This window comes from Pollachius pollachius, assembly GCF_949987615.1.
Source record: "Pollachius pollachius genome assembly, chromosome: 12".
NCBI lineage: Eukaryota > Metazoa > Chordata > Actinopteri > Gadiformes > Gadidae > Pollachius > Pollachius pollachius.
In genome coordinates this window covers 10991704-11006307 of record NC_136945.1, presented here as the reverse complement: position 1 = coordinate 11006307, position 14604 = coordinate 10991704, and the positions used below count along the sequence as shown (strand labels likewise).

The following is a 14604-nucleotide window of genomic DNA, read 5'->3' as shown; positions in this document are numbered from 1 at the left end:
TTAAAGGGTAACAGCACACAAGTTTCGGTTGGCCTCCAACTAAAGCTTTCCACAAGCGCTCCTTGTTGATATTCCCGTAAGGGTCTTACCAAATAATTGTTGCACGGTGTTCACTTGGGGTATTTACTTTTATGTATTTTTAAGCAACAAATGAAGGGTGATTTTATCAACATTATTTATACATGCACATTGAGGATAGCATAGAGCTGGGGGTGAATGTCCTGTTCAAAAGGGGATCTATTCTCGTTAAGGAGATCCTTGACGGTGAGGCGCCACCTCTGATCAGGGGAGGCATTTCCTATTCCTCCGCACGCTGACAAATCTATTGTTCTTTGATGAAGACTCCAACAGGAAGCAGTTAGTCTGCCACCTCTCCTTTCTTTTACAGGCTAAAGGAACTATAACGTTGGTGGTTCAATAAGCCAAACACCAGGGAGAAGAGCATAATCTTCTCTACCAAAATTGGTTGGGGCAACTGCAATCAATAGGCCTCCCCTGGGTGAACGCTAGGAGGGAACCTGGCTTCAGTTTTGACTGTTGTTCATCATCGGTATAAAGTGGAGTGAGGGATTGGGTGGACGAAGGGAGGAGATTGTCACCATTGGATCAAATAAACATAGAGAGAGAGGGGGGTGCTGCATATGAATGCCCATCTGTTGTTTGGTGAGGAATTGTTCAGCGGACAGGTGCTTGTTATGCCTCCCTGCCACGGTTCTCTGCTGTGAACAAACGCCATTGGTTTAATTCACTCCAGCAGCTTTACCTCATCTTGCTGGAGGCCAGGCAAGTGGGTCACACACACACAAACACACACACACACACACACACACACACACACACACGTGTGCATGCACACAAACACATACACACACACACACACACACAAAGACGCAGACACAGAGACACACCCACCCACCCATCCACACCCACACACACACACACACACACACACACACACACACACACACACACACACACACACACACACACACACACACAGGCCAAAACACTGTGCCATGCTTTTTGCTTTGAAGTGGTAACACATACAGCTTTATGGTTCTGGACAATACTTTCTGGAAAATATGCCCAGGCAGTGCCTGAATAATTTTTAGGGAAAATACACCGTAGACACTGTTGTGGCAAAAATGTTCAAGTAGTTTTGTACATTTGTCATATATAACCTTTCTGAATAACGCTTTCAAAAGTGGCTGCATGATTTGTGCATTTGCCAAGGTGAATTGTGAGGGTCAAATTATTCAGTTTGAAAAAGAAAGATATACAACACACAACATATAACATATAAAATATTACATTATTTTCATAAGCACTTTCCGGAATTTGGTTGGTCAATATAGAAGCAGATCCATAGGAAGTGTTTCAGCGACACTTGTTGTTGTCCTACGATGACACCTCTATGAAAAGGTCAAATGACAAAAGTAAATGTTGCTTAGCTCAGTACACAGTAAACAGCTACACTGTAGCTGTGTAGCACTAGTGGATGCTGACCTGTCACATAGCCGTGGATATACAAGGGCTGCCTTATTATGGACCTACCCCACTTAAAATAACTGAATATACATAGTGCTTTCTAATGGTACTAGTAATTAAACTTTCATGCTAGGATGTCAGTCTCAGCCGAATATACGCATCAATGCTTTGACTACTTAAACACTCCTTTCATGCGGTTGTCAAATCACCCTGTCCTGGGAGTAGGCTTGGGTCTATTTCAAAATATAAAAGGCTTATAAAAAAGGATTTCGCTATATGCACTGATCCTTTTATAGTCCTACTTTAATTATTGTTGCCTTTCCACCAGTAAGATCCACTCAAACCGCGTCCCATTTCACCCTGCTTTGTGATCAGATATAATCAGTAGAGATGGAGCTTTCCGACGAGGCCGGCACTAAAGGCTCTTCATCAGGGTGTCAGAGTGTGCCATAAAGCACAGCTAAATGAATCTAAAGTCTTCATTAGGCATTGACTGGTCTCCAGAGAGCATGGGGTTGTACAGACATTGATTTAGCTGTAATGGACGAGAAAATAGGGCACTATATGAACCAGGAGAGAGAGGCCAGAGGGGGTTACTCAACCGAGCCGGATGAAAGGCTAGCGCACTCATACCGATGCTGCCGCGGCTTTAGCTTTATTTGTGCCCCTCTCTTCCGCGTTTGTATGTGTGAGTATCTGTGATTGTGGATAACGAAAGAGAGAGAGAGAGAGAAAAGAGAAGGGAAGAAAAAGCGAGATAGAGAGAATAGACAGAGAAAGGAAGGGAAAGGAAGAGAGAGAGGGAGAGAATTAAGAAAGGACCGCGAGGCGATGAGGCTAAATCCCAAATGTAATGGAAACGAGCATCCAGCACTAAACCCAATAAATACAGATGGTGCGTCTACATGCTCACCGCAGGGCGACGAGAGACCCAAAGCCCAGGCTTCACCAAGTAACGCCCAGGATAAAAAACAACTAACGCACTAGCCTCTCCTGCACGCCAACATCCAAAATAAAAAACTTTGCCGCTGTCCATACACTCACGGTGCTGAAATTACGCGGCCCGCAGAGCTCTCCTTGGTACCGACAATACAGCAGCATCTCCTCCATCTGGTGTCCCAGGCGGTCGAGCAACTGCCTCATGGACGGCTGGGACTCCCGCGGCGGAGGGAGAAAGTGGTTGAAGTCCAAAATCCTGGCGAGGGGAGACCAGGGGGGCTCGGCGCCGTTCGGGCTCTCGCCCTCCCCGCTCCGCGGCGCCAGAGCCTCCCGCGCCGCAGCGGACACCTGCCAGTTCTTCCCCAGGAGCCCCAGCCACCTGCCGGCACTGAATATGTCCGTCTTCTTCATCCGCCGCGGCAGCAGCAGGTTCTGGTTGCAGATGGTCACGGCGGGGAAAACGAGCCGCTTGGCGTAAATCATGTGCGCCTTGGTGTGCACGGGCGACGACAGCAGGTAGCGCACGCGGTTCGAGGACCAGGTGAAAAGGAGCGCAAGCGCGGCCAGAAAAGCCAGCAGCCAGGCGACCCTCCGCGGGTAGGAGCCGCTGAGGAAGACGTGCCTCAGACCGTGGAGCGTGGTGTATTTTAAGAAAAGCTTCCCGGCTTCGGCGAGGGAGCCCGGTCTCGGTTTGGATCCAGAAGCGTCCCCCTGGCACATTTTCACCTTAAAAACAGGTTGCTAAAGGTGAAACCTTTAACACCTTTACCGAACCTTTACCGAACTAACAGCATGATCACAGTGAATTGGGGGAGGGGGTGGGGATAGAGGGGGAAGTCCAAGCGTCTCCCGGATGGCCGTCGCCGTCTCGTCGCTGGTTTATTTTGAAGGGAGAGGGCGCGAGTGGAGCGCACACGGCGCGCGCTCGCCTCGCTGGGCTCTGAGAGAGCGCGTGGGGTGAGTGCTGCTGCTGCTGCTGCTGCTGGTGACGGGGTTTTGTTAGTCGCAGAGCGGAGCGCTCCCTCCCGCAGCTTGACCGGGGGGCGCCAAGTTATTCCAAATGATTTAGACCACCGCCAACCAGCTGCAGCGGTAGGCAGGGTATAGGCTACTAGCCCGTGGAAGATTTCTTCCAGGCGCTGTGTTTTTTTCTTCCCCGCAAGCCGTTTTGAGAGGCATGGGAGGAGAATGGTTTAAAAAAACGATCGTTAAACGCGAGTGGCTAAGATAAGTCAATCATTTTATTTTTTTTATTCTTGTTGTACTTTTTGCCATTCACACACTCACTCGTTCCCAGTCACCCAACATTTAAGTCTCATTTCTTGGGGATATCGTTTTCTGCGTAGTTGACTGAAATCATCGCCTCCAGTGGCTTCAGACGATTTGTCTTCCATTTCTGGCTTGTCACACGGATCTCCACACCCGCCCTACAAACATACACAGACACTATATTCCCTCCCTAGCCCCACGATTTGCATTCTTCCTGGAAACTAAACGCTGTGTAGTCTACTTGTAGCTCCGAATGGAGGGTCTCTAACCCCTTGAATATAGCAGCTGCACACCACAAATGCAGGTGGTTTAAGACTCATGTGAAACATTACACAAGCTCGACTCTTAAATGATCTCTTCGCCATGTATAAACAACGCAAGTTGTTGTCTCCTAAATGCCATGTTAAAGCGTGCTAATAAAACGATGCAGTGCCCCCGGTAAACGAATGCAAATACAGCGACCGCACATCGTTAACACGTCCCCGGAGACAGCTGCGGCATAACTTATTTTAAATAGGTTCTGTAACCTCAAGCTGCACTGCTTTCTGGGTCATCCGGGAAATCGGCTTCCAACCGGAGGAAAAAAAGAAACATGCTCGAATGAACCCCCACCATCAACCCCTTCAGGAGGTTGGTTAAGTGGAGATGTATGCCCTGTTGGCCATCATCATCATCATCATCATCATCATCATCATCATCCGCGTAGCAGAGTTCTAGTCCTGAGTATTTCCTGGCTGTAGTCCAGGCCGGCTCATCCCTGAATACCACCATACCAGCTCAGAGGCTCAGAGCTGCAGGTAGGCTTCCGGCTACACAACACTTTATTATGCATGTGTGTGTGTGTTTGTGTGCTTATGGTTGTGGTTTGTGTGTTCATGTGTGTGTGTGTGTGTGTGTGTGTGTGTGTGTGTGTATGTGTGTGTGTGTGTGTGTGTGTTCGGCTAGTGCTTTTGCTTGTGTGTGTATGTTTGGTGTGTGTGTGTGTATACGTGTGTGTTTATGTGTGTGCTTACGTGTGTGTATGTCTGTCTGTCTGTGTATGTGTGATGGCATCGGTATGTGTGCATATGAATGAGTGAGGTAGAGGTAGGTAAATGCACAAGGGAGGGAACGAAATGGCTGGTGAATAAAAGAGTGGGCGCCAATTGAGGACACCTTTGCTGTGTGTGTGTGTGTGTGTGTGTGTGTGTGTGTGTGTGTGTGTGTGTGTGTGTGTGTGTTTTTGTGTCTTTTTTTCCCATAGGGAATCACAGTCGGCAGTGCAAATAGAGCATGTAAAATCATGCATGTGAAGCAGAAATTCTCCCCCACGTCCCGCCCATCTCTGGCGGATACGACTCCCCTACCCCATAATGCTTTCCCATTTCCATGTGATCCCATGTATGATGCACCGGTTAAGCCCCATTAGGAGCACATCAGGAGTTACAGCGGGGATATTTACCAGGGCATTGGGTCACTGTTTAGCCTTTGAACATCATGGTTCCTTCCTTTCGGGGCTGTTTGCCGGGAGGGGCTTCTGTCCAGCGGCAGTGAGTCACCAGGCAGCGTGCAGAGAAGACCCCGTCGGGCGGACATGGTTTGACATGAGAGATCTGGCCGGTTACCTGACCTTTTCAATGTTTCCAGTTTGTGGAACGTGTCTGGACGTTTAGGGGTTGTGATGACATTCAATTCAATTTATTCAAACCGGTACACTCCTTCGGTCATGCCTCTGAAGACCATGACTGCAAAGGCAGAAGTACAGATATATGCTTTTTAAAGGTATTAATTTACACTATTCTGGAGAGGGGCCTTATGTAGTAAATGTTTACACATAGGGTAAAATAGAAAAAAACATGAAATTAATTAAATAAAATTGATATCGTAGTTACCCATGTGGGTGTTGGGGACAAGCATACATGAAATATGTTTGACAATTGTGCAGAAGAATATAAGATGAAATGTCTCCCATATACTTGTTGTATATGGCCATGATAGATAACCTATATATAACTTTAAAACACAATTGTTCAATCCCTCGTTCAGGCAGCCATGCTGAAAGCACATTGCAGGCGGGAGCTCTAACAAGCTAATCTGTCCGGGCAACGGGATAATTATACTCAAACACAATCCCTCTGCAACTGCTACAATTAAACAAAATAAACTGCTATGTGGTGCTATGAAACCCCAGTTAAAGACTTGCGTTAATCCATCCCTTTGCTCTCATTCCCGACGAGCATGGGAGAAAACAGGGAAAGCCATTAAGGAGCTCTTCCCTAAAGCAATCCCAGGAGTGGAGAACATGGACTATGTACTGCTTCACGGGGACTGGCAACAACTTCTGAATAAATCCTGGGGTAACTAATGAATACAACATTCCCAACACTCCCTTAAAAAAATAAAGAGCGAAAAAAGACAAATAAAGACACAGAAATGAAGCTGTTTCCTTGATTAGTATTGGCTGGAAGTAGAGAAAGAAGGCTATGACTAAAAGTCTATTGATTTTCCAGGGTTGCGTATTCTCCGATAGAACAAGCTCAGAGTCTATAAAAGAGCCAGTGCAAAAATGCACAGGCATTTCAAAAGCTCTTTAGCCTTTCTACCAAAATCCATCATAGAAAAAACCATGACAATGCTGTCTTTCCAGTATTTTATATTATTACTTAAAAAGGGACCACAACCAACGAAAAAGACTGGATCAGTTAGAGTGACAATGAATCGTGGAAAGCTACCAGCAACATGAGTGGCATTTCACTGGTAAATTGTTTACGCTCTTAAATGACCTGTCAGCAGCCCTTAAGCTATCGCTCAATCAATCAACCAATCAATCAATTATAGTTGCATGCATAATCTTTTAGTGTGTATGAACATCAAACAAACCCATATGAGACTACTCAAATATCTCAGTCTCTTTGAATTTGTATCCCCCAGTAGCAGCTTAGTCATCGAGTTAAGCACAGCGTGCGTAATGCCCACACACCTACCAGTACACATGTGGTACGATTATAATTTACATAGCATCATACCAATATATAAATATGTCTCTCTGCATCCCAATCTCCAAACAATCATCTCTGTTACAATGCTTGAAAACTGACGTTATATCCTTCCGTTCCTGAGTGATGTAAGCAATCAAGCAAGATGGTAAGACTTTTTTTCACTCAAGTGCTTTTAGTATGATGACTTGTATTACTGTAATAGTATGTCTCAAAGTGTGGCAGAGACATGCAATCACCTACCTATGCACTTCAGACACAAATCAACAAGGAGCCAGAACAACAAAGTGGGCCCTTTCTCTAGGCTAGCTGACATTGTTAACTACGCCATCATTCAGCTCCACAGCCAAGGGTGGTTGAAGAATTTGCAGTGGTTGGGGTGCTAAATCAAAACCCATGTCCTTCTTCACACATTGTCGGTCAGGACTCTGGTCCGACAGTCAAGCCAAGTCCAGTCGAATCCAATCTATTTATAGATCCCTCCGTTGAGTCGCACGGCGCTTGAGCGATTTGACAGCACTTCATAACATTAAACTTATAACCAGAGAACTCGGGCAAAAGTCGCCGGGAAAAGAAATGACTCTTGAGCAGGAACACATCAACAAGGACACTTTCGTTCAGGATGGCTAACTAACAAGGCATTAGTGGTGAAAGTGTTTGACTTTTCATTATACAAGAGAGACGTCGGGTGCTAGATTTGAACACAGGGGCAACCATTTGGACCTGACTTTCATAGCTTCTGATAAAAATCCATAAACCAGAACAACCAGTTGCACTGACAAACCATTCTTCACCATGATTACAAAATATATGCCTATAGCCACAACTGTGAGAAACACAATATTCAGATAAAACAGTTGTGGCTAGTAGAGAACACATGGGTTTCTATTTTTACGAGGAAGCGATCCACGTGGATTTTATATATTATTTGGCCTTGGCTGAACTGGTTTGAATTAGGTTTACTTGTGATATGACTCATAAATATGGTATCCTGCAAAACTTGCCATCCCTTTACATGCCAATAAATGCCAACATATTTGTTTATTTTGGTTCTCAACCAGTTCATCACTGAGGAAACCTTGGTTTTGGTCTAGGAATCAAATTGCATGAGTCTAATTATTTTAAGAAAAATATACATAAGACTCAGAAACACTAGCTTTACTTTGTTCCACTCCTGAAATAGCTGGAAAACTATGTGGAGACAGGAAACCACCAGTAGATTCAACATGAAGCAGCAACTTCCTTTAACACATATGCATGGTCTCTGAAACCATAATGCACACATTATATCATATCACCTTTTCACATGGTCTCTGATACCATAATGCACACATTATATCATATCACCTGTTTCACATGGTCTCTGAAACCATAATGCACACATTATATCATATCACCTGTTTCACATGGTCTCTGATACCATAATGCACACATTATATCATATCACCTGTTTCACATGGTCTCTGAAACCATAATGCACACATTATATCATATCACCTGTTTCACATGGTCTCTGATACCATAATGCACACATTATATCATATCACCTGTTTCACATGGTCTCTGAAACCATAATGCACACATTATATCATATCACCTGCTTCACATGGTCTCTGAAACTATAATGCACACATTATATCATATCACCTGTTTCACATGGTCTCTGATGCCATCTAACACACATTATATCATATTCACTGTGATTTATGGTCTCAGATGCCATAAGGAAACCGTTTTTAATTTTAACCGTTTCACATGTTCTCTAATGTGAAAATTCTTGAATACTGAAATACATCTCTGACATGATTAATGGACAATGTAAAGATAAAAGTGAAGATCCTAATAACAGCAATAACAGATAAAAAAGTTACCTTTAACCCATAATGCCTTATGTTATTATGCTATTAGGTTTAGCGGGTGATACAATTATTGTGTAATAGATTACAATCATACCTTGTGTTAAAGAAAACAACACTGTTTCAGCCCTTTATCTCCGGATTTTATTTAGTTGGGATAGTTTGGACATACATAAATCACCATGCAACGGATGGCCATAAAATAAAATGCGTTATCTCAACCACTTCACCAAGTCAATAAAAATAGTTAATGCCCCATTAATTTGGAATGGGAGTAATAGGATAGCACAACATTGCACAGATAGTCTCTGGATAGTGGCTCTGGGGGGTAAGACACATCATGAGAGTCCTTCACTGCCTCCATAGATGGGGATGGATTTGCACTCCAGGGTTTTTAGAGTCACAGAATGCAGCAAATCAAACTGTCAGTCTGGGGGCATACAGACCAGGCCAGGGTGAGCCTGGACCTTGGCCTGTTTTTTCTCTCTCTCTCTCTCTCTCTCTCTCTCTCTCTCTCTCTCTCTCTCTCTCTCTCTCTCTCTCTCTCTCTCTCTCTCTCTCTCTCTCTCTCCCTTTTATCTTCCACTTGGAAAACTTACACAAGTCAATTCCACAGAGGAGACAGAGACAGAGTTACTGTATATTGTACATGTGCATTGAAGTAGTGCTGTCAATAATGTCTAAGGAGATGTGTAAAGACTAGTCAGCCTGTTAGTCTACCTCAACTTGGTTCTGTTACCTTAGCCTTTTATCCAAAATGTTGCATCAATATATTTCAAAACCACAATGATAATAAGTTGCAGCCCTTTTGGATACCACTGGCATCCTCATCAGTCGCTCTGTCTCTGTGGGTCTGGAGATCGAGGAAACGATGAAGAGCACCATACCATGTCAACAGAACAGCAAAGATCCAGATTTTGGAGTTGGATGAGAGAGAGAGAGAGAGAGAGAGAGAGAGAGAGAGAGAGAGAGAGATTCAACAGTTAGGCCTGGGGCGTTGGGTAGCTGACAGAGGACCAGGTTGTGATTTACAGAGACAATTTTCCAAGATAATTGTGCGCATGGTCTGCTCTTAGGGACAAGAGTCACTGAGGAGCCTCACGCTCCCTACAGGGTAGAGAGGGCGACTAAGCGGCTGCATTGAATATCAGTAAAGGCCGAAGTAGCGGAAACTTGACACTAAAAATCAATAGTTTGACCTTAAACATTGGAAAATAACTCACCTTTATGAGACATTGTGCGCCGATTGAACTTTTCAATAAAAGGATGGTATGAAGCGATTAGGCCCCACACATAATGGCCAGGGTCAATTGTAAGTGGATAAGCTTGTGCCATGGCAGCTCTCTCTCTGAATGATTTAACGAGTTCATTTCTTCAGTTGTGCCCAAAGAAAACATATGACATGATAATACAATCATACGGTCTGGTTGCTCCTCAGTTGTAGGATAATTATATCATTCGTTACACTGTTCCCGGGGACTGGAGGCCCACATGAAATTCGAGCGGTAATTACTTGATGGAATTATGAAAAAAATCACAAAACAACAAACACAATCGTTTACTTAGGTTAACCCGTGAGGATTTCAGTGCGGGGACTGAATGTAGCCTAGGGTAGCTTCACATAAATACTGAATTAGCTTGAATTAAAGTCGGTGAAGCAGTGTTCACAGAATGGTCTCCGGGGTCGTGTGTACAGTACGGTACACAAGGATGAATAATGGATGAACATGATCTAACTTTGTCTTAATGTTGTTTAGTGTTCGTTCTCCCCCTTTCCACCTGATGTCCTTCGACTTCTCATTCCCCTCACCTGTACGTCCTTGTCAATCTTTCCCCTTGCTTCTCCCCCAATCAGTCTGTTCATGTCTACAAGTTCAGTTCCTTTGTTCCCTTGTCTGTTTATTGTCCTTGTGTCCCTTTGGCCTCGAGGTTCCCAAATTCTTTCCAAAGTCTTTTCTGCCAGTTCATGAAATGGAGATTTTTGAGTTTCTTTATCAAGGCCCTTTTGTTAGGTTTCCCGTGTTGTAGTCTGCGTTTGGATCCTTTACTACAGTGTTCCGGCTGCCCTGCCAGCAGTGGACTCGACAGATGGTGCTTCGACACCAAAAATAATACATTTAAAATTCTTTTTCTTTTTTTTTTATCCTTTTGTATTCCCCACAATTTCCCATGTATTGACATGCTTTAGCTCTCCTTTGAATACACATACATATTTAAATTGGTTATCTAAGCCTTTGCATTTGTACTCTGATAGCCTTGAATCTGCTTTAGGTAAGATTCGAGCGTTAAGATCAGAAGAAAGAGCACGATTTTGAAACCAAACAACCCTTTAAACCACCTCTCCCTCTTGTCCCCGTCACTCCCTATGTTTCTCAGCCTTTGGGAAGTCTTGTGTTTCACGTACCAGTGATTGACAGGCCTGATGGATTTCGGGACCAATCAGGGGAGATATGCCCTCCAGAAATGAGCCGGGAGCCGTTTTAAATCTAAATTGGCTCATCCAGAGGTGGACACAGTCAACTCGTAACAGATATTCTCACAGAGCAATTCACTCGTTGAGAGCTGACAAATCGCTAATCCATTTCTCACAAATGACACTCAAATAATAGATGTTAAATCTTACCTACGGCCTGTTTAACTGATGGATCGATAGATGTGATGGATCGTTAGCTGGATGGGGGGAAATTATTAATTTTAGACTGCAAGGTGTTACGAAGGGAACTCCTGCCTGCAAAACAAGACTCAGGCAGGGTAACACAGCTAATTTATCAAGGCAGTCATGCTGATGGACGGACAGACAAAGAGAGAGAGAGAGAGAGAGAGAGAGAGAGAGAGAGAGAGAGAGAGAGAGAGAAAGAGAAAGAGGTAAAAGGACATGGCTCTGATGAAAGACTATTAGAGGGGCCACCGGCTACAGCATCACTTCCCTGGTTGCCTGGTCTTTGCACTACCCATTTGATGCTTGGGAAGAGACAAATTAATGTATTTTTTGTAAAATAAATTGTCCCTCTCCAACTGTCATGAATGAACATTTATCGTAAAAAATCCCTCCCAAATGTTTTATGGGGTCTCTTAGGGTCTGTGTGCAAGCCAGCACTCTGGGTCGCATCTATGCCAGGGGTGTGTAGCAATCGCGTTGCCATGGCCCATGGGTAAACGAATGATAAGGCACCGCCACACAAGTTAACTAATGATCGCTGTAGGCTTCAACATCATGCAAGCACTTTATGTTTTCTTTTTATTTTGATCTACATCACAATTGCATGCTTTAATAAAGTATTGTTTTTACCTACCATTACGAGTCTCGTTTGGTAAGTAGGGAATTCGCACAATAGTTCTGCTGCTGGTTGCTTACGTGCTTCACTGATTATTAGCGCTACTTGGAAGACGCCATTTAATTCTTACTGCACCCCATTATGTATTAAGGATGTTTATGAAAAAAAAGGCACGTAAGTGCTTTATACATATGCTTAATATTTACACTTATACTGGGTAATTTCACCAGAACATTAGAAAGTAGTAGGCTACATGCATGTTGATTAACATTTATTCCACAAATGATTTCCGATTCCCTGCCAAATTACGTAAAAGACCATCTGACTTAACGAACGATTCATACAAACGAATCAAACAAAAGAATCGTGATAGTGAACGGAACTGAAAGAACTGATTCCTGGAAAATAATCGTTTTGCCCATCCCTATTAGCCATCCATCTATATAGCTTTTGATCTATCTATCTATCTATCTATCTATCTATCTATCTATCTATCTATCTATCTATCTATCTATCTATCTATCTACCTTTCTATCTATCAATCTATTTTTCTGTATCAATCCACTGCATTTATTTAGATTTTTCAATATGCAAGAACATTCAAATATGTGAATGTTTTGGTTTAAAACACCATTTTAACAGTTCTTCCAGGACCACTTAAGGACTTGAGTCCTCAATAGACAAGCTGTCCGGTCCAGCCCCAAAATATTCACCAGGCTCCACCAGACTAATTGTCCTAATCACAGGACAGTGTACTTCATTATGTTCAATACAGCCTATTCACGTTCATTAAAATGATAATTATCATGCATCGCTTGAAAGAGCTGCTGCTATTGTGGAAGCTTTTAACTGGTAGTGACATCTCTGAAGCTTATCTTTTTTGACAAGAGGTGCCTGGTAGAGTTAGTTTGTGTGTGCATGTGAAATAGTGTATATGTGTGTGTGTGTGTCTGTGTGTGTGTGTGTGTGTGTGTTTGTGTGTGTGTGTGTATGTGTGTGTGTGTGGGTGCCTGTACATGCATTTGTAAACCAAATGTCAAGGGATGTCAACCTCCCACACTAACAAGTGTAGAGCTAAGGAGGATAGGGAGCTTGTTCGTTTGGGAAACACATTTCCCTTGTGGTGTCTAAAACCACTCCAGGCACACAAATACACACACACATACAGACAAACACTCACCCACACGCACAAACACACAGATACACACATGCACACATACATACACAGAAAATGGCTAGAAAAAATAGATAGAAAAGACTGTCCAAAGACAGCAGTGCACTGGGTTGTATCTAATGGAACTTTTATTTTGATCGAATTTCAGTAAACAGAGATATGGTTCCTCTGGAGATATTTATGATTGTGTGTGTAAGCTTGTTGATGGGGCTTTGTATGCGTACTTTTGTGTGTGTGTGTGTGTGTGTGTGTGTGTGTGTTTATCTGAGTCTGTGAGTCTGCGTGTCTGTGTGTGTGCGCACATAAACATGTCTCCTCTGCATTTATATCATAAGGGATTCGCTGTTAATTGTTGGCATGTTGGCTCCATTTTTATTTTTACATATTTTTTCCTCTTCCCAAATGGTCTCATATATACAAATGTTTTGCATGGGGTTCTGGAGGCACAACAACATTAAATCTGGCGGGAAGCCTCTCTGCAGGGCGGCCTGGCCACGGCGCCAGGAGCCAATTCCCCTGCTGGTATTTCAGCAAAATGTTTTACACTCTTCCAGTCGGGCTAGCATCATTAGCGCTTCCCATTTGCATCCGCTGTGCTTATTAGGCTGTGGATGTGCATGACATTATCACACACTCCTCCGCCGTCGCTGCCCAAAGGCGGCGGCTGAGCCCGCCCCAGCCCTCCCGCTGGGAGGGGGCGCCGCCTGGATACTGGAGTGAAACAGAACATCATGAAGGGATGCAGTAAGCGCAGACTTCCTGCTTACACACTGGGCCACGGCATCGCCGCTTACAGCAAACATCTGACTTTTAGTTATTCCCTCTTTGAGGTAGAGTGGTTGGTTTGAGCTGGATTGGCTCAATCGATGGGAAATGTCGTTGTTTTTGTTTCTGGAGGATACTTGAGAGGCAAACTTGATGGGGATCACATGTGTGATATGGTGGTTATAACTGGAGTTGGGGGCATCCAAACACAAGAATGATAAGAAAAAAATATGCCTCTCGATGCTGGGTTATTCTCTAGAGTGTTATGTTCATGGTCCATAGTGGTCGATGTTTGCTGAGTGTTTGCTGCGCATATTGGCCGTGCAACATTTTCGGCAACACACACACACATATATACACATGGTTGCAAACACACACACACACACACACACACAAAATGCCTTTCTCTACACCTCAACATGTCACATGCGCCTCATTTTTCCAAAGACAAACGAGCACACACCATACGCACGCTGCATGTCTGTCCCCATGATGGATCACTGGCCATTTCATTTCTATACAGCGCCACCGCGGCGTCTTGCTGAGGGTACGCTCTCATGTTAACAGCCTGTCTCTCACCTGTGACACACCATGCAGTGCTGCTAAGCAGGGGAGACGCGGCCACCTGTGAAACCCCTGGAGGCTCTTAGCGGCGCGCTCTGGATATAGCATCACATAGTGTGGACCGGCCTGTCACACGCGTCGTGTTGTCAGCCCAACGCTGGCCGCCTACGGTCTGTTACAGTCAAACGTCAGGCCTCCATGGCAGGTCAAGTCACCTGGTTATCTCTGGACCCCGCACTAGACCTTTATAGAGCTGCTTCCCAGTGGTGTCACGCCAGGACTAACACAGGCCTCGTTCA

At 44.2% G+C, this 14604-nt stretch overlaps 1 protein-coding gene across 3 annotated transcripts in view; it reads right to left on the bottom strand.

The window, feature by feature from the left end:
• The window catches only part of asic1b (acid-sensing (proton-gated) ion channel 1b), a gene marked incomplete at its 5' end in the record, with an annotated part of 142120 nt that overhangs the window by 23839 nt on the left and 103677 nt on the right, over positions 1-14604 (bottom strand). The window contains one exon of one of the 3 annotated variants that reach the window (XM_079747278.1): positions 2533-3147. The exons of the other annotated variants lie outside the window; for them this stretch is intronic. Coding sequence (XP_079603404.1) covers positions 2533-3147 — 615 coding nt within the window. Of the gene's footprint in view, positions 1-2532; positions 3148-14604 lie in introns of those variants that run through there. 3 annotated transcript variants of the gene reach the window in all.